This window comes from Leptidea sinapis, chromosome 10 (genome assembly GCF_905404315.1).
Source record: "Leptidea sinapis chromosome 10, ilLepSina1.1, whole genome shotgun sequence".
In the NCBI taxonomy this organism is placed as follows: Eukaryota; Metazoa; Arthropoda; class Insecta; order Lepidoptera; family Pieridae; genus Leptidea; species Leptidea sinapis.
This window is the reverse complement of record NC_066274.1, coordinates 4,339,854-4,364,165: the sequence shown is the minus strand read 5'-3', so window position 1 is coordinate 4,364,165 and position 24,312 is coordinate 4,339,854. Positions and strand designations below refer to the sequence as shown.

Sequence of the window (24,312 nt, the reverse complement as noted above, 5' to 3'; positions counted from 1 at the left end):
TTTCAAGTCATTCCTTGAGGCCTCCTCGACTGAGTTCGAGTCGAGGGACTTTCGAGGTAACGACTTAGAATATGGGTGTAAGTGTCTCTCGTCTGTCAGTCATCACATAACAGTTATCACTCGCCAGTCGCCAGTCATGGCGGATTCACTTTGTGTTATGGACGTGTATCACGCTAAAGGCGATGAGACTGTCGATTCGAAAGAGCAGGTATTTCTTGAAGAAACCTTTTATATATTGTCCAAAAAAAAATCTGTGTTCCGGGTGCGCCTGACATCTAAAGGATTATCATTGATCAAGGAAACCGATGATATTGCAAAGGAACAAACAATATTGCTTCGCGATATCGTAGGCAGTAAATGTATGAGAAGTAAAAGACGTCGTGCTGGTGGTGGATCTTGTGTGTGCAGTTCATTAGTGGGTCATCATCAGCTCAAAGTTGTCGATGAAAACAGCGGCGACCTTGATGAGAGTGATATCAGTGCTTATCTTTACATTTACGCTTACGTTCTGAAGCGTGGCCGCCGAACGAAACGGGAAAGAACAACAATAACACTGCGCTTCAGGTCGTACGACAGATACGAAGACAATAACAAAGAAGCACTAAAATGGAGAACAACAATCAAGTGTTTACTTGCCAATTTATCGATCTCAAATAATCCGCCGATAAATGACAAAAAGTTGCTGGTACTACTAAATCCAAAGTCTGGGCCAGGCAAAGCGAGAGAAATATTTCAAACAAAAGTAGCACCCATTTTGCAGGAAGCTGAAATTCCATATGATCTTCAAGTGACCAAATACGCGAATTATGCAAGGGAGTTTGTTCGAACGAGAAATGTGTATAATTGGCGAGGAATTGTTGCAGTGGGTGGTGATGGTGTTCTCTTTGAGATCCTCAATGGTATGTTTGAACGCTTGGATTGGCAGCAAGCATTTGCCGAAGTACCTCTGGCTATTTTACCCTGTGGTTCTGGAAATGGATTAGCTACCACTATCTGTTATCATTATGAGTAAGTAATGTATGTTATATATATATTATTAATTTAAAAATATTGTATTAAAATACTACTCAACACCTGGGTTTTCAAAATCCCTACTTGCACAAATTCAAATATTCTATTCAAAATTGGATTTAAAATCACTTATTTTTAAAAGCATTACTTTGACCTGAGAGAAATGGGCTCTAGAAACTAGTGGATTTTTAGAAATAAAGATAAATAACTTAGGGTGGTCACACTGTTCCTATTTTTTGTTATTGTTAACATATTCATTTATGTTATTTTAACCCTTACCAGGTATAAAAATCTTTTTACAATTATTTTGATTTTTGTAACAAATATGTTTTGTACATTTTCTGGAATGTTGTAAGAGGCATAAAGGCATTTATTTCCTCAAAATTGATTCCTGTAGAATTCTTTTTGATGTCATTTCTGATATACTAGATACTACTACTGCTTCGGAAACAAATGGCGCTCTGAGAGAGAAGAAGCGGCGCAAGAAACTCTCCCAGCATTCTTTTTTTGCGCTCTTTTCAATTAAATTTTATTTTTCCTTTCATGTGTTCCTATTGTTCAGAAATCAAATTGAAAGAATAGTTTAAAATGAATAACTAATGAGAATCTTTATATTTTTCTTACTTTCTCAGGAAGTAAAAATAAACTTAATTTTGGTTATCTATAGTTGGTAGATTAACTACAGTTGTTAACAATGTATCAGATTATTTTAATGTTGATTGATAAATTTTAAGTTTTGTCATAAATTAAATTTCAACAAATATGTCAATCCATTTTGTATATTGATCGATACCTTAGACAAAGAGTGCATCCTTCTATCCTATCTTTTTCATTTATTTTTTATTAGTATTTTATTATGATTTAGCATTGGAAAATACATACAACTTCAAATTTTCACCTGTAAACGATCAACACATTTTATGTATCGCGATTTTCCATCCACAGATCCGCAAAAGGGTTGCAAGATGGCAATAGAATACAATAATTGTAGCATGATAAATTTTATGTACGATATATTTGGAAGGTCTGAGAATCGGTCGTCATCTATTTTTTATACCCCAAAATTTTTTTTATTACCTTAATTACCACTACAACATTTGATGGGTCAGCTAGTCAAGAATATATATTGAAATGCATCAGTTAAATGTTTTAATTTCTTTAATTTTTAATAGCACTAATAGCCCTCTTTTGCAGTACAAAAATGGTGATAATATGAATGACATTTACAATTCATCAAAATTGCTATATTCATTCATTTGGTTAAAAAAATAACACTCAATAATGACTTTTTCACAGCTGTCGATTAGTCTATCTGGACGTATAAATGATCTAAGATCTATATTATAATTTTATAATTTGTATAAATTCTAGATTTAGTTCCTTACTTGTGCTGTGCTGCAAATTTACGGTTACAGATGAATGGGGAATGCCATACCACAAATATATTTATAGTTTTGATTTACTTGCAAATACTTTTTAGGCTATATTATAGACTTTTTATGATAAGTTAAATTTATTGAGCTTGCTTGATTTTTTGCACTAGGTTAGCAAAATTCTAGTTGTCATGATAAAGGCTTCAATATTAGGTTTTCACGGGCTACTTTCCACAACTTGACATCTGCTGTGCACCTTTTTTGTGTGGTAGGGTTGGGTTGCTAATCTTGCCATCCCAACTCCTCAAGGAAGTTACTCAAACCTCTGATGTCACCAATGACCTTGAGGAGAGTCCTCAGTGGCCCCAGGTGTTTGGCCTGGTGTGTGGCCACATTTTGGCACTCCAGGATGATGTGTGTGGCCGTGTTTTCTGTCTCCATGCAAGCCATGCACAGGGGCCTGTCAATGACATTTATATTAAACAGATGGTTGTGACCCATTATAACATGAGTATGTACATAACCTTGAACATGTGAGTTTCACCAGCTTGCGAGAAAGCCTCTGAATTATACATGGTAGGGCCTCTTTCATCTGTCTGCATCCACTCATCTCGGTCCAGTATTTATTATGTAGCTCCTTGGTGTGCTGTCTTATGATTGGAACAGGCAGGAGAGGGACTATGGGTTCAGGTCCAATCGCATTCTTCAACATTACAGAGTGCTCTTTATTGTTCTTGGATTTTCATTATAATATATGCTGTGAGAAACTCCCAAGAGGAAAACCGCAGATGTCAAAAGACTGGCGGGAACAAAGTGGTTGGAACTGCTCAAAACCGGAAAAGATGGTAAAAGCTGAAGGAGGCCTACAACTTAGAGGTTGAGAACGGCTAAAGGTGATAGAAGAAGAAGAAATATGCTCCGATGACTCTCACATGAATGTTTCGTTAACCTAAATTTGGTTTGAAATTAAATGATATTGATATTTACTGAAATGGTTTTACATCATGTGGTATTCAGTCATTTTCTCATCATAAATATTCTTATTTTAAGTACCTACATAAACTAACAATGTTTGTCCAATTTGAGCCACAAAATATTCCTCTTGATGAGATTAAACAAGCAACATTAAATGGTGAAATATACTTTTAAGATTATGTTTATCTTTTATTATCTCGGTTAATACAGGCCTGTTGTGACTAATAATTACATGATTGCTATCTAACTCGTAAGAGAGTTTTTATAAGAGTGCTAATTGTTCCTTCATGTGTCCAATTAGTAAAGATAAGTCGCACGCACTACTCTCGTTGAGGGTGAATTATATTTAACTATTATGTTACTCAGTGATAATATACCATACCACCATTGAGATATTTTTAAAATCGCTATTTCCTCAAACATGTAAAATACAGCCAACTATGATTGCGCGGAGTCAATCATGCATTGAGGCGTAATCACGGACTCATGGAAGCCATCTCTTCTCGGCTTCTTCCCTAAAAAACTTGAACTCAAATCAAATTAATAACCAATCGTCTCGAAAACCATGAATAGTATTATGAAGCGTAAGCCCTTCTTATACTCAGATGACCCTCCTCTAAGTCCGATCGGCTAGTGACCCTTCCATAAATCTGACATCAACACGCGGCGGAATTAAAAGGTATTTATTTTCTCAAAATTGATTCCTTTAGAATTCTTTTTGATGTAATTTCTAATATACTAGATACTACTACCGCTTCGGAAACAAATGGCGCTCTGAGAGGGAGAAGCGGCCCAAGAATCTCTCCCAGCATTCTTTTTTTTGCGCTCTTTTCAATAAAAATATACAATATTGTACAGTCATTTCTATGACCAAAAAATAATCATAATCTAATCCCAAGCTGTCCGATCACTTAGATATTCAGCTGTGGAGTAATAGGATTTACGACAGAGCCATTTTTTTTATAAAACATTTAAATTTATTTATAGATAATGCCTGAACAGTGGCTGGGACATTATTATAAAAGTGTATACATTTATCCTTAAAGCTAATATGTATCTTATGAAGCCTACTAGAATTCTTTGCAAGCAATCCCTTATTTCTAGTGTTATAATTAAAAGAGAAAGCCTAGTATCAGGTAAAACCTTTGGAGAACTGCATCTAGACTGACTAAGGTTGTACAAATAACTCGGTGCTTAAGTGTAGAATGGGATAGTGAGCAAGAAAAATGAACCCGGATTGTTATTTCAAGCCTGTAAAATTAAACGGCAGCGTAACCTGGATTTTGAAAGCAAAAATACACAAAAGTTTATAACATCTTTGGAGATGTGGTGCTTCCGAAGAATGCTATGGACCAGCGAAGTACTCTAATGTGTCGGTAGAAATTGAAAACTACTGCAGACCGTCATTGAGCTAAGAAAAGTAGTATATCTGCGTCATAGGACCTTTTACTACTTCTAATGATGGGGAAATGTGGAAAGCGCTGGACGTAGAGAGAGATCATGGCTCCGAAATATCTGGAAATAGACGATAATTCATCCAGCGGAGGACCGTGTTTCCTTGGCACAAAACAAAGTTATCTAAGCTGACGCCTAATTTCCAGAAGGGGAGAGGTTTACAAAGAGAGTGAAGGTAAAAACGACCTGTATAGCCGAGTGGTTAGCGATCCTATCTACTAAGCTAGAGGTTTCGAATCCCGGTAGGTGCAAGGATTTATGATGCACATATGATGAATATGGATGTTTGTTTCCGAGTCATGGATGTTTAAATGTATTTATGTATGTTTAAGTACATAATATATTGTATTAAATATATCAATGTCTTGTAACCCATAACACAGGCTATAGATGCTTAACTTGGGGCAGTATAATTTGTGTAAAAAGTGTGTCAATATTATTATTATTATTAATAACGTTGTGTATACGGGTGCTGTTACTCTAAACCGGTTGCACTTGCCACAAGCAACCAACGAGTTCGGTGAAAGAATAACAGCCTCGCCTGATATATAAATTGCTGCGCGAACTGTCTCATTGAACTGGGAGAAACTTAAAACTTGACAATAACAACAATCACTAATCCTAGTTGGATTGGAGGTCAGTCTTATGCTTTAGGTAAGTAAAGTAAGTAGGTAGTGGTGAATGCTGACATAAGTTATGACTAACTCTTATTTCTTAATTTTTTTTTAATATTTTTTGTTTCTCATGGAAGCTTTGTAGACAATTTAGCAATAATACAAACGTACTGACGTGGTAGTGAAAAGTTACTTAAATACAAACTTACTTTTAATTGTTTGTAATTTGTGGATGTTGATTGAGAGTGAACTAACTGTAAGGGTCGTTCGCGTAAAGTCGGCTCAAGTAGGCTTGCGCATAGTAGTACGCGACTGGGAGCGGTGAATTTAGTTAATAGGTCCTTAACGAACTAGGTCGGTCTTCTAGTTCGTTAGTTCCTTTCTCCAATCGATACTGATCGTTCGCCCGATCTGGCTTTTCCGGTAGTTTCACCAGTGGGAGGCTCCTTTGCACCGGATGCCGGCTAGATTATGCGTACCACAACGGCGCCTATTTCTGCCGTGAAGCAGTAATGTGTAAACATGTCTGTGTTTCGGTCGGGCGCCGTAGCTAGTGAAATTACTGGGCAAATGAGACTTAATATCTTATGTCTCAAGGTGACGAGCGCAGTTATTGGGTTTTCAAGAATCCTGAGCGGCACTGCATTGTAATGGACAGGGTGTATCAATTACCATCAGTTGAACGTCCTGCTCGTCTCGTCCCTTACTGTCATAAAAAAAATTGTTTACTAAAGAACTGCGAACTACAGTGAACGTCCCCAGGTGCACAGAACTAAAGCTATTTTAGTGAACATAATTAGGTACCTAATGACAACTACCCGCAGAATATTTTGTACACCGAGCCTGCTCAAGATAATAATAAACAATTTAATAATTTAGTTTGCGAAGTACAACAGTAGTGGAATTCGAAAGAGGATCCGTAGCACAGATTACTAATGTGTAGCATGCATACGATCAATATTGGACGAAAGAACTATGGAGCAAAGGATCCGGGAACTGGTTCGCGTAGTTCGTCTGTGGGAGCGCTCTTTCGAACTATGTTAGTTCGCGAACTACACAAGACTAGGCTCAAGTCACCTAAGGGAGCGAGAGCAGTCTGTGCTAAGTGTGAATGTATAACTTCATAAATATATCCAAATCCTTTGAGTTTTCTTGAGTGGTAATTCTGCTAAGATGTGTCACGACACGTGTAATTCGACACACATATAATTCGACACGTGTTTCGCCTCTACAAGAGGCATTCTCAAGAGATGTACTCTCGCCAAATTCTGGCACGAGACTCTATTTGAGTAGTCTAATATAATAAAATAGTATTAATAACAAGAAAACTCGCAACATTCGGACAGTTATGGATTACCGCAAAAATAACGCCTGATTCAAAAAATTTCATGAATACATTTAAGAATAAAAAAATTGTTTCGTAACCTCTCCATGATAAAGATTTCAATTCTGTCGGTTTGCCAAAAAAGAACTTTTGGTCTCGCCACTCAGCTGTATAGGTAATATAAATAAGAATTAGTCACAGTGAAACAGAACTTTATAAGTAAATTTTAATATAAAATCGCTGTTGTATCATCGCTGTTTAGATTTATATCTAAGGATTAAAAATTTCTTCATAGTCTTATTCTTATCTCAAATGATAATTTAAACCAGACTTACAATATAATATTATTAATCGGTAACGCATTATTGGAACGAAGTCCAAACGTGTTGTGATATGATTATAGATCATGAAAGAACCTTACCAGTAGGAGGCTCCTTTGCACAGGATGCCGGCTAGATTATGGGTACCACAACAGCGCCTTTTTCTGCCGTGAAGCAGTAATGTGTAAACTTTACTGTGTTTCGGTCTGAAGGGTGCCGTAGGTAGTGAAATTACTGGGCAAATGAGATTTAACATCTTATGTCTCAAGGTTACGAGCGCAGTTTTAGTGCCGCTCAGAATTTTTGGGTTTTTCAATAATGCTGAGCGGCACTGCATTGTAATGGGCAAGGCGTATCAAATACCATTAGCTGAACGTCCTGCTCGTCTCGTCCCGTATTTTCATAAATAAAAAGGTAAAATACCTTCTTACTTACTCCCTTATTGAATGGTTCTTCTCAATCGGTCACATTAGTCGTCGTTCGTCTCTTTAGTTTTTGATCGCACTGCTCCTCTTTTTGCAGTTTTTTTTGCAATACTACAAACTTCTGGCAGTTTGTAGCATTGCGGATGCACTGCACCATAGTTGTCTGGGTCACTGCTTTGATAAGATCCGTCAATCGCCTGAATGAGCGTCCTCTCACTCACTTCCCCTCCACCCGGCCCTACAACCTACTATCAACCGCTCAATCGATTCTTCATTTCTGGATATGTGACCGAAGAACTTCAGAATTCGTAGTTGCACGGTCGACGAAAGCCTTTCTTTTATCATCAGTTCTTTAAAGATTAGTGGTTCGGAAGGCCTTCCAAGGGATTAGGAGTCGCCTCCAACACCACATCTTTAAGGCATCAATTTTCCGGCGGTCTTGCAATCTAGGGGACCAGTTTTCAGCCACGTAGACAAAGATTGGAAACACAAGGCACCTCACAAGTCGAACCTTGGTGGTTCTGAATGGTACCAAAGTGCATAACAATATTAGAAATTTACCCGAGAACAGTCGTGTAAGATGAGGAAAAGGGATCTCCATTATCATGTTTATATTTTTGTAAAGATCATTTTTATGTAATTATGCTATATATTATATTTATGTATTGCTTAGTGTGAATATGGAGAAGTAATAGGATTTTCTTTTATCAACGCGAGTGTAACACATTTCAATAATACACTTTTAAAGGATAAAGCTGGTGTGTAACTGTGTTTTTACATTTCATCTGCACTCCCCTGAAAACGGAACTGGAAATGTCTTGGAACGTCGGGTTAACTAAAATAAATATGTAACTTTTACGCAAAAATCTAATGTTAAAACACAGAATTACACGCGTTTTAATCCTTTCTGAGTGTTTTATTTATATGGAGAAGTAAGTTTTGCATGAGCTAATAAGAATTGTAAGATTCGGTTTAAAACTAACTTGTTCCCGAAAATTGTTCGTGTAAATCAAAATAACTTAAAATTTTTGAATTATTATAAGTACATCAAATAATTATGTATCTAATCTATCTATATATATAAAAATGAATTGCTGTTCGTTAGTCTCGCTAAAACTCGAGAACGGCTGGACCGATGTGGCTAATTTTGATCTTGAATTATTTGTGGAGGTCCAGAGAAGGTTTAAAAGGTGAATAAATTTGAAAATGCTCGAAATTAAATAAAAACAACAACTTTGTTTTTCCTTTGATGTGTCCCCTGTCGTTCAGAAATCAAATTGAAAGAATAGTTTAAAATGAATAACTAATTAGAATCTTTATATCTTTCTTACTTTCTCAGGAGGTAAAAATAAACTTAATTTTAGTTATCTATAGTTGGTAGATTAACTACAGTTGTTAACTATCTATCTGATTATTTTTATGTTGATTGATAAATCTTAAGTTTTGTTGTTTTTTGTTAAATTTTATTATTGATTTTTTCTTATTACTTTATATGGCAATACAACGTTTGCTGCGTCAGCTAGTATTTACTAAAAGTCATATAATTTATCACACTTGAGTGAACGTTACAAAAGTAATAGAACGTCTATAGTGTAAATTATTATGACTTAGATGTAAAAATAGTAGTTTAGGAGCAATTTTATGGTAATGGCTTCGGTATATTATTAACATTTAAGAAAATTAATAAAAATTTAATTTAATACACCTCTTATGCAAACCAATGATATGCTGTCAACATTAACGGATCTAATTGCGGTAGATTGATATGCGGTTAAAAAATCAGACAGTTAACTGACATAAATACGGTGCGTATCCATAGTATTATGTACTATGGTATATTGTTATGGGGCAGTGCAGGCGATATTAATACCATCTTTGTGCTGTAAAGAGGACTATTCGCGCTATTTATAACCAAGGTCCCTTAAGAATCGTTAAGAGAAAAATTTCAAGAATTAAACCTTTTTGACTGTCGCATCTCAATATATTCTTGATAATGTTCTACATAAAATATATGTTCATAAGCACATTAAAGAGTTCGCTATCATAATGTTAACACGAGGTACAAACTTAAACAAGGTTAATTCGAGTAAGTCTTTTATTGCGCGATGTACATGCTTTTACAACATGATCCTTGAAAATGTACAAAACAAATGTGTTAAGAAATTTAAAAGAATTGTTAAAAAAAACGTATGTGTGGTAAAGGTTATTATAACATGGAACACAGACTGGGAATGGAGCGAACACCTTCAGGCTATTTAATTATAAATGTTTATTGTACGATATAATATTGTAATCCATATTTTTTAATTAAGAAAAGTTTCTTTCTTCTCAGTTCTGAGGCACACCATTTCGAATGGGTGCTAGTTTTTGACGTTCAATAAAGTGATTTTAAATCCTATTTTGAATAAAAATATTTGAATAAGTCAGATAGTGCTTTGACTTAACCTGTTTCACTGATTGTCCTATATTCACTAAAAATCACCACAGGAATACAGTTTTAACTATTTTTCTCGTAAACACCAATAACACAGTACTATGAATATCGACACCGATAAATCCATTGTTATGTCATATTTCGTTACCCTTATTTTTCACTATTTGTACAATATTTAATGGTTTGAAATAAAAACGAAATAAAAAAATATTTTTTTAAATTACCGTAATATGGCGATAATAAAGATTCGAAAAAAAAAATATTTGAGGCAAATTTAAATTTCATGCATATGGAATATATCCAGCGCGGCAAATTGTCTCATAGATTAAATGTATTTTTCGTCAATAAAGTCACAAAAACCTTTCATCTAAATTAGCTACCTAATCTTATATTTTTATTTTCAGTGAACCGTTCACGAATTCAAATATGACGGGTCTTTCGATATCTTTGACTAGAAATCGAACAGCTCCGATGGACGTAGTTCGAGTCGAAACAAAAACTAAAGTAAGTGTTCATTGCGTATTCAACATGTTCATTTTGAAAATCATAACTTACGAGAGGAGCAATGCATTCACCTGATGTCCCTACTACAGTGAAGTGCCTTAGAAGAATCTTGAAAACCTAAAATTCTTAGCAGCACTGGTTTTTTTTTTCGAAGTTAGATTTGAAGTTTTGGCGCGTTAGGGAAAAATTATCAAATTAATTTTTTAGATGCGCGCGCACACCGACACTCAATTTCGACCACCTTAGTTCAGTTGGTTATTCAACCACGTTAGTTGGTCAACTATACAATTTGTATCCTACTTCAGCTACCAAGAGCCTCTTGTAATTCATATGCCTTCTGAACCACACCACAATCAATGGACGAGAATTAAGTAGTCGGAAGTCAAATAAACTTTATTCAATTAGACTTAAACTAACCGCTTTTGAATTGTTATTATAATATTTGAGTTACTGAATGTAATATAATAGGTTCGGAAAAAGTAGAGGTCGTGAGAAGAAAATAGAATAAATTCAATATGTAAAGTTGTTTTGTTACGCCAAAGAAGTTTATTTTTTTACGTGCGTACACATACTTTTTTATATAAGGTATACGGGCAAGTACCCCACCTTATGAAAAGTAAAAAAAAAACAGCTGCCATGAACATCAGCAATACCAGAGTTGAAGAAATGCGTTGCCGATATGAGGTGGGAATATGCCCCAGACTTGAAGGTCCCTATGTCATTTCGCTATGACAGCGAGCAGCGCTTCTTAGCGCTCTACTGGAAGACCAAATGTGCTGCACCCTGCTTGGTGGCAGCAAAACGCAAATGACTAAATAAAAAAAAATCTTTCATGATTTAGTACAGTTGATGATATTTTAAAATTTATCTTGTATGAATGAATACTTATCTCTCTCTGGGGTCGGTCAATCAGTTCTGAGTATCGTGGTCAGCCTTAGGGTTGCATCTGGAGCGAATGATCTGCCTCTGTTTTTGTCTAACACGTCTCTCACAACCGTGAAGAATTTAGATGACGAGTCTTTAAATTGGTCCGTCCATCTTGTTGAAGTAGGACCGTTCGATCATTTGCCTTCGGTACTTCCACTTTCTTCGCCTCTACACATTGTGTGGCTAAAATATGAAAGAATACGTTTTTTGTGCATAAGACGTGAGTTTTTATTCAGAGCTGGTTCAGGATCTACATCGGTCCGTTTTTCCGTCCAAGGTATTCTTAACATTCGCCTCTAACACCAAATTCGAATGCATCAATCCTTTGCCCATCTCGGCCCAAGATTGTCCACGTTTCTACTCTATACACGAAGATAGGGAAAATCAGTGCTCGTATCAGTCTAGTCTTAGTTTTGATATGTGGTTTTGATACAAATTCCTTTTTTCCACTAGAATGTTATATGAATACTTTTATTTAAATACATTTTCCTTATGCAAAACCACAAACCGTAATTTAATACTCATCTTGCGTTGTTGAATAATAGGTCGTAATATTTGGGGCACAGAGTTCTTAATGACGTGCTTGTGTTAATTATTATTCTCGGTAATTGTTACATTATGTTTGATAACGCGTCTTGAGATGTTTAGTTCAAGGCTTTTGTTTGAATATTTTTACGAGCAATTTCGTCTTTGTGGATTTCGAAATTTTAATTTGCATTTATCACTTAAAAGGGTTAAAAAAGGATTTCTTAATTTTTTTAATTGCATTTTTAACGTCATTGTAATATATTTGTATACATAAGAATATGGCGTATTGCAATATATTCTGTTTCTTACTGACTTAAACTCAACCTGCATAATAAAATATATTTATATAGGGATGACAGTACGTAAGTATTATTTTGTTCAAACACATTAATTCATTAGTTAATGATGTGAACAATGTTTATCCTTCATAGTGCTGTTGTATCCGCGTCAAATGAGGGGACACGAATTACTGTTCCCTCTTACTAGCTACACAGGGTCAGTAGGGCTGCCAATTTATAATATTAAAATATTGGCACAATTTTAAAATGCCAATTTAAATATTGGCAAAATTTTAAAAATGCTGTTCATAAATTTTGAATTCGGATTGGTGATGTCTAGTTGCGTAAGTTGTAGTTGCCTGATTGTGCTTTCTATATAAATTCTTGAGTACGCAAAAAAATTAAGAACATCCTCAAATATTATTTTTACCTTACATGTATGCTCTAATAAAGATAAATAATATTTTTAATACGATATATACTTTCCGAAATATTAAGTAGCTAGGCGCTGCCGGTGGTGCTAACCATTGTGACGTCATTGCACTACATATTACTACTTATTATGACGTGGCGCGGACATTTCGCGCAGTACGTAAAATTTTAATAATGCAGAAACGAAAATGATTAAGTATAACTACAAAACCACTCACTAGATTTTACTTAAACAAAAAATATATTTATGCAAAATTATATATATGTACACACATATTTTTTGTCTTGTAATTCTTATCTTCTATTTAGGCTATACGCTCATAAAGTTTTAAGTGACTGACGGACTTGATAATGAAATAATTCATTAGACGTCTAATGCAAATTAGTATAATTGGTACCTTATAAAACAGCTCTATGTCTTGTGCTCTTAAATTAATGTCAACACACTTTTTTATGATACAATGTGACGAGTACGATATTGTTGCTCAATAAAATACAGTAGGTACTGCTTCGGATTCTTCAAAACCAATTTAAGCGGTACCTCATTGTGCTAGTCGCCTTGAGACATGAATATTGTTATGTTAAATTTCAGTAGTCAAATAATTATTGTGCTTCAACCGGAGCACAAATATTGCTTCCGCATTACTTCGTCTTGTCTTAGAAAAAGTATTGTGTGTAAGTATCCTGAATTTGATCTGGCTAAAGATATTTAGTAACACACTTAATTTTTCGTTTGTTTAATAATACAGCGGTTTGTATAGATTAGAGTATTTGATTTTGTGATACAAATGCGAAACTAATGCGCAGTGCATAATTGATATTGCACTGCTCGATGAACGCTGATTGTACGCCTCTCGCCATTTGAGACTGAAGACGGAGTGGACGTGTGTTTTGTTTATTCAGAACTACGATTCTTATATTATAAATACCTTAATAAAGATCAGTGCTGGGGCCTATTTGTTATTTATAAACAAGATTAGATACAAATTAACCTACTTACTTGCTTTACTAAACGGCAACGCGGTTCGTTTAATACCGTAACCGGATTAACACAATAAGTAGTAAACATTCAGGTTATGTATGAAATATTATTAATGTTTATACTTTTTAAAGCGCAGAGCTGCTCAAACTGTTGGAGATTCAGGGATCATTCTTTGTGAGAGGCTAGATCACTTTGCAATACTTTTATTGCCTCGCACAGCCACTTTGTGGAATCAATTGCTTACTGCTGTTCCGTTCTTTTCTTGAAGGGCATACGACTTAGGGACCTTCAACAGAAGAGCATACTCCTACCTTAAAGGCCGGCAACACATTTCTTCACCCCTGGTGTAGCCTATGTCCATGGGCGGTTATCTCACCACTCCCCATTACATGAGCCTCTTGCCCGTTTGCCCCCTCCTATATCAAAAAAATATTAAGATTGCTCCAATTTATATTTACGCAGTTATAAATTAAATACACGCGCCAGCCCTATTTGAAATCGTATCTCACGGTTATCCGACTTGAATTGCGCATTTTGTTGCGGCACTGTAAGTGATCACAACAATTCTCTACAGATTTTTCTGTTCTTACGTCATCAACTATCACTTTTACATCGGATAGACGTCTTATCATCTAGTTGATCTGCTTGTTATGGAAACAACCTTTTTAAATACATGTTAATTATAGCACAAGCACGTAACAGTCTTCCTTCTTACGTATTTTAAAAGGATGTTAACCTTTTAAGGCTTCATAGTTGGCTGCCTATAATAGTTCATTGTCTCAGAGGCCTTGTGTAGCCCCTGGGTAGCTGTGAATGTAGAAAGTGAAGCCTTTTAAATCGACTCCTTGAAAAGTGCGAATTTTTCTTACTTACATGAGATATGATGGAGAAAGAATGTATAAAAGTAGATTTACTACATAAAGTTTAAGTTAAGTAAGTGGGAGGCTCCTTTGCACAGGAAGCCGGCTAGATTATGGGTACGACAACGGCGCCTATTTCTGCCGTGAAGCAGTAATGTGTAAACATTATTGTGTTTCGGTGTGAAGGGCGCCGGAAGCTAGTGAATTACTGGGCAAATGAGACTTGACAACATATGTCTCAAGGTGACGAGCGCAATTGTAGTGCCGCTCAGAATTTTTGGGTTTTTTAAGAATCCTGAGCGCCACTGCATTGTAATGGGTAGTGCGTATCAATTACCATCTGAGCTGAACGTCCTGCTCGCCTCGTCCCTTATTTTAATAAAATAAAACAAAGACCTAAGCTAACATTTGAAGATCGCACATCGGAAATATAGTTTTAACAGAAGAGAGCGAGTATAGTATTGCTGGTGGGAGATGCCAGGGAAATATATCAGGACTCCATTTCAAGAGACGTCCATAGCATTCGACATCCCTGACAAACATGAGCTTCATTTTTCTCTTCACTCCAGGTCTGCCTACGTCTTTGCTTGTGCAATCACCGCCAAGCGTACTTAGGGCGAACACGGTTCAGTTTACCGTGGCGATTCTAATCCAGGGATTGCCTTTACGTCAGGAATCATTATGGAATTTGTGGCCAACCCAATTTCTTTTCCGGCGTATGATGTGGTGTTTTATTGCAGTGTATTTAAAGACCGGCAACGTTTCTATGATTTCTCTGGTGTAGCAAGAGAAGTTGGGCAGCGGTGATCACTTAGCACAAGGTGATCCGCTCGTTTGTCCATTTCCATAAAAAAAAATATGTTTGTTCCATAGATCTGACTATCTGAGTAATCATAGGCCAGTATAATTCTAAGAGTAGGGCGAACGCATTGGTATATAAAGACCTTGAGTTGGTGTAAGATGGTCATTGTGATCTTCCACTTCCCGCTTCCGTTTGTTTCTAAAATTTCGTTTGTGGCATATTGTGGTCCCATAATCATTCGTCCCCATCGAAAACACTGAGTGATATTCAAGCTCATAAGATATATTTACTACTAGTTGACCCGGCAAAGTTGTTTTGCCATATAAATTATTTTTAGAGTTAGGTAGTTTCTTGGACATTGCAACATTACATTATTTTTCTAAAATAAAAGAGTTTTTCTAAAATAAGTAGCCTAAGTTCCTCCTTATTACATCAGCTACCTGCCAATAAAAAGCCCGTTAAAATAGGTCCAGCCATTTCAGAGATTAGCCGGAACAAACTGACAGACAGACAGGTAACAATTGTAAAAAATATTATTTTATGTGTAAAAATGGTTATTTCAAGATTACAAACAGACACTCCAATTTTATTTATATGTATGTATAGCTATGGTTTCCGTAGCTGTTTTTTAATTTAAAAAGGAAATTATTACTTGCATTTTCGTATTAAAAAGGTACCGGATATTCAGAGAATACACCGACTATTGATAACTCTGGAAAGGTTTAATATGTGAGGATTATAAATTGTAAAATGTGTAATAAAATAAATAAAAGTTATTTTACAAGCAGACTTATAAAAAAAAATCACATGTCTTATAAGTCTTTATGTGGTGATGAAACACGCGAGAATTTGGAATGTAGGTAAAATTACTTAACCTTTAGCTTAATTTTAAAACTGGAGCGTATTTGAATGAGACTATGTCAACACTTCAACTTAACCCACTTGTTTGCAAGCACAGATGTAGGTAGGTACCTATTGTCTACGCTGATTGTATGGATATGCGGATACATATTAAAAGTAGAGCCTGCCCGCGATTTTACCTGCGTATAACTTCAGAATGTAGTAAATCTATAACAGTCTATTGTCTACTGTGTCTATAAGTAACGTCATATTCCGGAATAGAACATTTGTGTCACATAATATATTATCCGATGGTCGTTCAATAACTATATTCAGAATTAGCGTGCGAACATTTTAGTGTCCAAAAAGTAAATACTGGATGGTTAAGCTGGAATATTGATTTAAAAAAATAAATACTAAGAATACGTTTTCCTTTAGAAACGGAAGTCTTCTGTTTTCAGTTTGAAGGAAAGTACAGTTATTAAGTAGATGCATGAAAAGTTTTAGTAGGGAATAAGTTTATCACTATTAGCAGAATAGCATCAAGACCCAGGCTCGGGTCGCTCGAAAATGGCAGTTGTTGAAAAAGTAAAAAAAAATGTTCTAGCAGTTCGTTGTGTCACAGTTCGTTTTATTACAGCAGAAAAAATACAGTTGTATCATGCTAATAGGCGACTATATCGAAATAAAAATTAAGATTTAATAAAAGTTATCAGTTAAACAGTCGCACTCTCACATTTGTTTTATAAACCATAACATAATAAGGTTAATTAAAACGATCGCTTATCAAAACATACGTTATGTTTTCAGATAATGTTTTCGTTCTTATCTGTCGGTTGGGGCTTGCTGTCCGATATTGATATTGAAAGCGAGAGATTACGCGCTATTGGCGGCCAGAGGTTCACCGTTTGGGCCATAGCGAGACTGGTCGGATTGAGAAAATACAAAGGTACAGTCAGCTACGCCTTGATAAAGGATATCAAGACCATACCCAAGTCGAAACATCCCCTGCTCAGCCATAGCGTTAGTCAGGACGGCACTCTTGACTCTCCCGACACGGAAGCGTTCTACGATTGCGACGAACAGTCCGAAACGTTCAAGAGCGTCAACGGACGGAGACACGAGCGAGTGGACTCTTGGTACTCGGTGCATTCGAGGCGGAGCGCCTTCTACAGCACGCGAGACTCTGATTATCACAGCGTCACGAGCGGCTCGGAGGTAAGGTCGCCGGTGCACGCATGCATGCACGGCCCCGCCCCCCATCTACCCTCCCTAATGTCGCAGCTCCCCAACACGTGGGTACACGAACACGGCGAGTTCGTAATGGTACACGTTTCATACCAAACCCATATAGGCGCGGATTTATTATTCGCCCCACAATCAAAACTATGCGATGGTGTAATGTGGATGCTTATCATCAGAGCGGGTATATCAAGATCTCAAATACTGTCATTCCTCTTAACACTCACGCAGGGTAATCTTGCCGAAATCAATAATGAGTTTATAAAAATGGTACCAGTTAGTGCATTTCGTATAGTTCCTGAAGGTCAGAATGGGTACCTCACAGTCGACGGAGAACTGGTTGAGTACGGTCCTATACAAGCCGAAATCTTTCCTAATATTATAAATTTGCTCGTTCCCGACAATGTATAACAATTAGGTGAGAATAGTATGTGCAATAAATACATAAATTATTAGTTAAATTAATTAAAATACCTTAAAGGTTGTGCAAAAAATAATATCGATAAAATAAATACAGGTATTCTATGTTGTCACTATTTTTAATTTGGTAAATTGGTGAAACAGCTAAATTGTGATATTAATATATTATGTATGTAAACATTGTTTTGTTGTAAGATGTTGTATTGTGTGTGTAAATTATATCAGAATAAGATAGTGCCAAAAGAAATGCACTCTAAAATAATCAGATCGTTCAGATTGTCGGTGGTAAAATAAATGAAAGTTAAGTTTTATGTCCGAAGGGGTTTCCACTTTTTATCTATTACTTTATTGAAATTTTAATGTATACGTAATATACTTTTTTAAGTATTATTATTAAGCAAATCTTATAGGAAAAATCGCAACAAGTATGCGTTACGTACTGTTACCTATTGTGTTACAAATAAGTGGCAACCCTTTCTTACTAAAATGATTTTATCGGCCTATGGACTTGCATCCAGTGCCATTTAATAAATTAAAAAAAAAATGATTTTGTCTATTATCAATTTTGTAAAGCGATTTTCTTGCTTATTTATATAAAACAATAGATGAATTCAATTCTTATTAGCTAATTGATTGGCACTTGGAACAGGCATGATTTCGATCAATTAGTTTAATGAGTTTGTTGTTTGTTTTCAAGGTAGACTCCATAATTTGCTAGGTTATTCTAGTGAGGTAATTTTAACGTGATGGTCAAATATCAATGGCAGCATGGACAGAAGTCCTAGAGTCTAGAATTACTATTATTAATTATTAAAATATAGATAATTTATACGCCTAGACAAGAGGCCAGGTTTAATACTTTAGCGTGCATGCGTTGCTGAAAATAGAGGTTAACTGTTCGCCGCTATTTTTTTCGACGTGTTCACAGCTGTTACAGTCTATCTAGACTGATAAAATTTTAAAGATTAAAATATAGGCCAAAGGGCACCAGTCTAGATTTGTTAGATTGTATAAAGTAAGAGGCTTTAAGTACAATAATTTATAATAATATTATTAAATAAATACAGGATTGGTCTTATTAAATCCGCCCAAGCTATTATGTCTTAAATTCCGGATTCTGGCAAACCTCGGAAAATAACCGGTGGCTTGCCGATAATTGCAGAAGTAAATTCCCATAATGTTAATAATCTATTGTGTTCTAATTATAAGTGGATTCCATTTTCCTCAAGAGACAATGCGAAGTGAAAATTCAATTTTTATTCATATAAGTACCTACTAAAACATGTTTCTAATATTAAATAGTCCAAAAGTACGGCAAGTCGTCCAAAAAAGATATAATATAATGTGTAAATAATATATTTAATATGTTTTTCTTCTATATACATAATATTTAATATTGTTATTTTTCTGCCCTAATCTTTTATATTATAATACCAACTTAAAAGGCATTATTATATGAACTGTGTTTCAATCCACATTAAATTAATCGTTTTTGGTTAAGGTGATATTAAAAGAATCAGTTGTTACTTAGATTAAAGAATGGTCTCCGCTGCGCTCCAACTAGATAGCGCAGGCATAGTCGTAAAGCGCGGCAACTAATACTACGCCCGTACGAACGTCCGCGTCGTGGCGAACAGTGTGTGACGTTGACGTGTCACAATGTCAATGTCATGTTCTGTCAAACTTTTAATTAATTTCAATGTAAAATAACATGAACCGTATGTTACAGAATTTGACAGATGCCATTGAGTGTCAAGATGCGAGATGCTTGATAATAGCTTTAATAAAAAAGTTATTGTTCTTAGGTAGTGCGGTATCTAGGTGCAGCGCAGCGCAGACCAATCCTTAACCTAAGAGTTGTCATTTATATTTTTTCACCTGTTCATAATATAGAAAATATTTACATGTATTTAAAATTGCCGATTGTATTACAACATTAATTATTAACAGTTACCGGCCTTACCTCCAAATAAAATTGTCATAAACTTATACCTGAGACTTAAGGCGCGGACTGACTAGGATTGTAAACGCTACAACCAACAACAAGCTGCAAATGGGACATTTATTTTACTGGTTTTATTTTGTTTATTCAAAATATACATATTAAATTGAATAACTGTTCGGTTTAAGTTTTAGAAAATTACTAATTCTATTAAATTCTTTAAAAAAAGAATGTTGTTATTGCTGTAAAGTCCGAGATTTTTAACTCCAAAGTTTATTTTTGGGAAGCTACTTCCAAATTTTTTATTGGATATTTCAAATTATATATACATATTATATTCGGTTCAAATTTTTCTTTAAGTCCTTTTTTGTGCACTGTATTTTTTGCGTCGGAATATTTTCATTGCGTTATGTTGTAATCGACTCTCTAAGAAACCAATTTTTGTGAATATTGAGGTATGACCGCGCCTTAACCAAAAATATGCAAAATGTTTACAAATAGACATTTTGCTTACGATTGGTTCATTCGGACGTTTAACGTTTCCCGCGTTTATTTGCAAGGCTGCTTGACATTCGGAAAACTTCAGAATTATCATTGTATTGACAGTGTTGTCAGCGATATACTCAACATTTTGCCATATTCTTGGTTTATTCTCAGATATAACTTTATGCCAAGTTTATTTGTAAGGCTGTAAGAATTTTGTAAGTATTATAGTAGCGAACATTCCATGTCAAATATTTTTTTTTAAATTAGGTAGTTATTTTATTATCATTGTGATAGTTAATTTTCTTAGCAACAGGCCTAACCCAGTGATGTATTTAGTAATTTAATAAATTTTGTTATGTTGCATCTTAGATAATTTATATGTCTAGAGCCGTTTGCTGTTAGGCAATGCATGACAACCGGCCAAGTTCATGACATCAGATACGTCTTATATCAATCAATCAAATTCTTTATTTGCGTATAAACATGGTATGTTACGATGGTATAATGTTACAGTTTCACATGTTGCGCCAGGCTTAACTAGGCATGCAAATGTAATTTAATACAGTAAATAGTAAGGTAAATAACACATAATAAGATTAGATGCAATAATATGTCTACATGTCAGAAACAATAAATATTAATTATCATAATACTGAAAAATAATACAGAACTACAGACTCACATAATAATAAAGTAATAACAGCCTAACATAATATTATTAAATATTGTCTAATTAATTATTAACAAAAATTTTCACATTTTTATGTTATGACATTACTCGCGTTCAGAAATTCATTTATCGTATAAAATAGTCGCTCACTTAACCAGTGTTTAAGTTTTTTTCTTAAAAAGTCTTTTATTCAATAATTTTAAATTAATGGGCAGTTTATTGTATATTCTGACACTAATAGCAAGACAACTCTTGTCATACTGCAAGGTCAGTGGGATTTCGTCGAAAATTATACTCGCGATATGTCAGTCACTCTGTATTAATGTGCATGCGTTTGCTGAAAATGAGATTAATAGTTCACCGTTATTTTTTTTGACGTGTTCACAGCTGTCCCAGGCTATCTAGATTCTACACATATTAAGTATCTAAGTGTTGCATCTCTTAGGGTTAAGGTCACGTATTACATAAACTTATCTATGGATAACATTAGAACATTCCTTCAAAAGAGCACCTTATTTCGTGGCAGTAAAGTCCAAAGTATACGCTCATTAGAAGCTCGGACGCGAACACGAGGCAAGAACATTTTGTTTTAGCAATTGAAATGTAATTATTTAGCAAATTGATTAAAAAAAGTCAAGTTACCTACACAATTTTCTTAATTTAAAGGGGCCTGAAATACGACGCTATAATATCCTTTTTAAGATTCCATATGCTGTTATTTCTACTTGTATTCAAAGCGCGGTCGCGTAAGATACAACTGAACAAAAACTCTGCCTAATAGACGCGTGGGCAGAGTTTTGCGTCAGACAATTTTTGAGTGTGATTGTGAGTAGTTTATTTTGTGGTACCCGCACAATAATTTCACTGACTTCTCAAGAGCATGCCAGGCTCATCAGCTCTTATTAATAAGCAATTCCAACAATAACATTAAACTCTACTTAAATAATAATGTGTTTCAGAGTGAAAACTTCTCTAGGCGGACTCGCTACACTGGGCTATGTAAACTCGGTTCGCGAGCGTTGTTGTATTTCGTATCTTTAACCTCTCCTGAGTGAATTTTTCATTTCTGTGGTATCGTGTTAAGCACGCACCGTTTTTAAAGTGAAACTTTTATGACATCGCCTCAATTTTTTCCTCTATCTATCACATGTCGCCTTACAGCCGGCCGTGGAGTAGGGGTGAAGTTCAATTCAATCATTAATTTCAACGACTGCTTTCAAGTCAGGTTGGCCGAGATTTAAGCATTGGTTGATTGGCACGACTGACAACTTAGGTTTTTTTATTACATTATATTTTTATTTAATAAGTAAAATATAATATATACAGTTTTTTTTTTCTATTATTACGCTAATATTAATGTTATTTTGTGAAAAAAAATTTTCATTTTGGTTTCATAAAATCACACCAAAATGACACCAAGATTTATGAACGTGCGGGACTTGGACGGAACCCAAGAGGTTGCGGGATCGAGTCCCGCATCGTTCATAAATTTTGGGTACAAATTAAATTCACAAAAAAATCCCGTATTTTTACAATGTTGCTTTATGTAACATTTTGGAAACATGAAAGAGAACTTGATCGGTGTCCATTTTAAAAACAATAGTTATTGAAGTAAATTTAAGTCTTTCTTAACGCCTCAACTTATTTAAGATGATAATTTTCAAGTTGTTATAGGGCAGTATTAGTTGTTCGCTTTGTATTTAATACTTTCTGTGATATCAAAGAATTATAATTTATGCCATAATAATATATTATCACAATAAAAACCCCAAAACTTTATGCTTTTTTATAATGTGATATTTTTTACTTTTTAATGATTATTATTGCATAATTATTAAATATTGTTGAAAATTAACTTAAGAAAATTCAAGAATGTCTGTTATATCAGGTTTAGCGAGTTGATCTTATATAAAACCGTACTTTCCTATTGGGTTTAAATTTATAATGGTCATGGAACAATTATGATGAGTTATTACTTGTATATTGTTGTTTTAAATAAATAATATATCTACCTCACGTTATTTTATTATGTTGTTACTGAGCCTAACATCATGTATATAAATTACAAACCCATCCAACAACAATCGGTCTATTATAAATTAACTTTTTAAATTCCCGGCAACGTCGGAGCCAACTAGAAGTTTGGCGAGCTACGTTCTCGTTAGAGTAAATGTTATATTCTTTGGCTCAAGTCCAAGAGGTATTCCCCAAAAATGTAAGTATAAAACTTGCAGAAAGCATTGTTACACGTAGAACATCATAGGTGACCTCGACTGCAGAAAAGGTTGTTTTTCAAAAGTAACTTTGTTACCTAATAATGTTTTCAATTGAATTCTCGACTGGTTTTTTGTTCAGTTGACTTCCCGCAATTGGACGTGATTCCAGAAAAACGTTCCAAACCACAATCATGTCCAAATTGAGTTAAGAACACAAAACTTGTCACTTGATTCATATTAACGGACTGACAAAAAATGACAGCCCTACTGACACTTTATATGACATCATGACTTAGTAGCTCAACTCAGTATGGAATACACTAATATTTATTAAACTTTAAATACGAATTCCTTAAAATATGATGTTTGTGGCTTGGAACGTTTTTCAGGAACTACACTGGCCTTCAAAAGTAAGTATCACACTTTTAAAATTGGGATAACGTTTTAAGTTCACAAGATATACTTTCGAAATAAAAAGGACTCCAAAGAGAATTTAATTTTGTACATAAAAACTTTATAGTCGGTAACCTTCTTTTAAGAATTGGCTGAAAAAAAACTTCAAAAACAAAACCATTCCTTTTTCAAAGTGGACGTTTTCGAATTACAATTTTACCATTCACATTTTTCTTTTTGGTTTAAATTTTTTTTCAAGATCGATGGGTCTTTTTTCAAAAATTTATGCTTAAAAGCACATAACATTTATTTATCATGCTTCTTTCAGTTGAAGAATGTGCTAGGATCATGGCTTTTCTGGAACTAGACATCAGTATGCGTCGCACTGCAAGAATGGTGGCAGTGACGGTACGAACGGTCCAGAAGGTAAAGCGAAGGTACGAAGAGACTGGACACCATCTGAGGAGACCTTGTAATGGCAGACTCAGGTGTACCAGTGCCCGAGAAGATCGTTATATTATTTCCACTGTGTTAAGAAATCGCCAACAAAATGCAGTTGAAGTCCAGCAACAGCTACTTCAGACCCGGAGGGACTACATTATTGCCAGTACAGTGAGAAGAAGACTTGCTGAAGTAAATTTGAAACCACGAAGACAAGCGAGTGGCCCAAAACTCGAGAGACAGCATCGAGTAGCGAGACTGCGATACGCCCGTGAACACATGCAGTGGGATGAAGAAGAATGGTCAAGAATTTTGTTTGCAGATGAGTCTCGATTCTCCCTTTACACTTCTAATGGAAGGCGAAGTGTTTACAGGCGACCTGGTGAGCGATACCTTCAAGCCTGCATCTCAGAAAGAG

The 24,312-nt window shown here is 35.1% G+C and overlaps 1 protein-coding gene across 1 annotated transcript; it reads left to right on the top strand.

Annotated features, from left to right (window-relative positions):
• The first annotated feature begins 146 nt into the window (after positions 1-146).
• Positions 147-22,856, top strand: LOC126966497 (sphingosine kinase 1-like). The gene is made up of 3 exons (XM_050810600.1): positions 147-1,008; positions 10,336-10,435; positions 16,895-22,856. The coding sequence occupies exons 1-3, from the start codon at positions 158-160 to the stop codon at positions 17,735-17,737; spliced, it is 1,794 nt and encodes a 597-aa protein (XP_050666557.1). The 5' UTR covers positions 147-157; the 3' UTR covers positions 17,738-22,856.
• Positions 22,857-24,312: the final 1,456 nt, after the last annotated feature.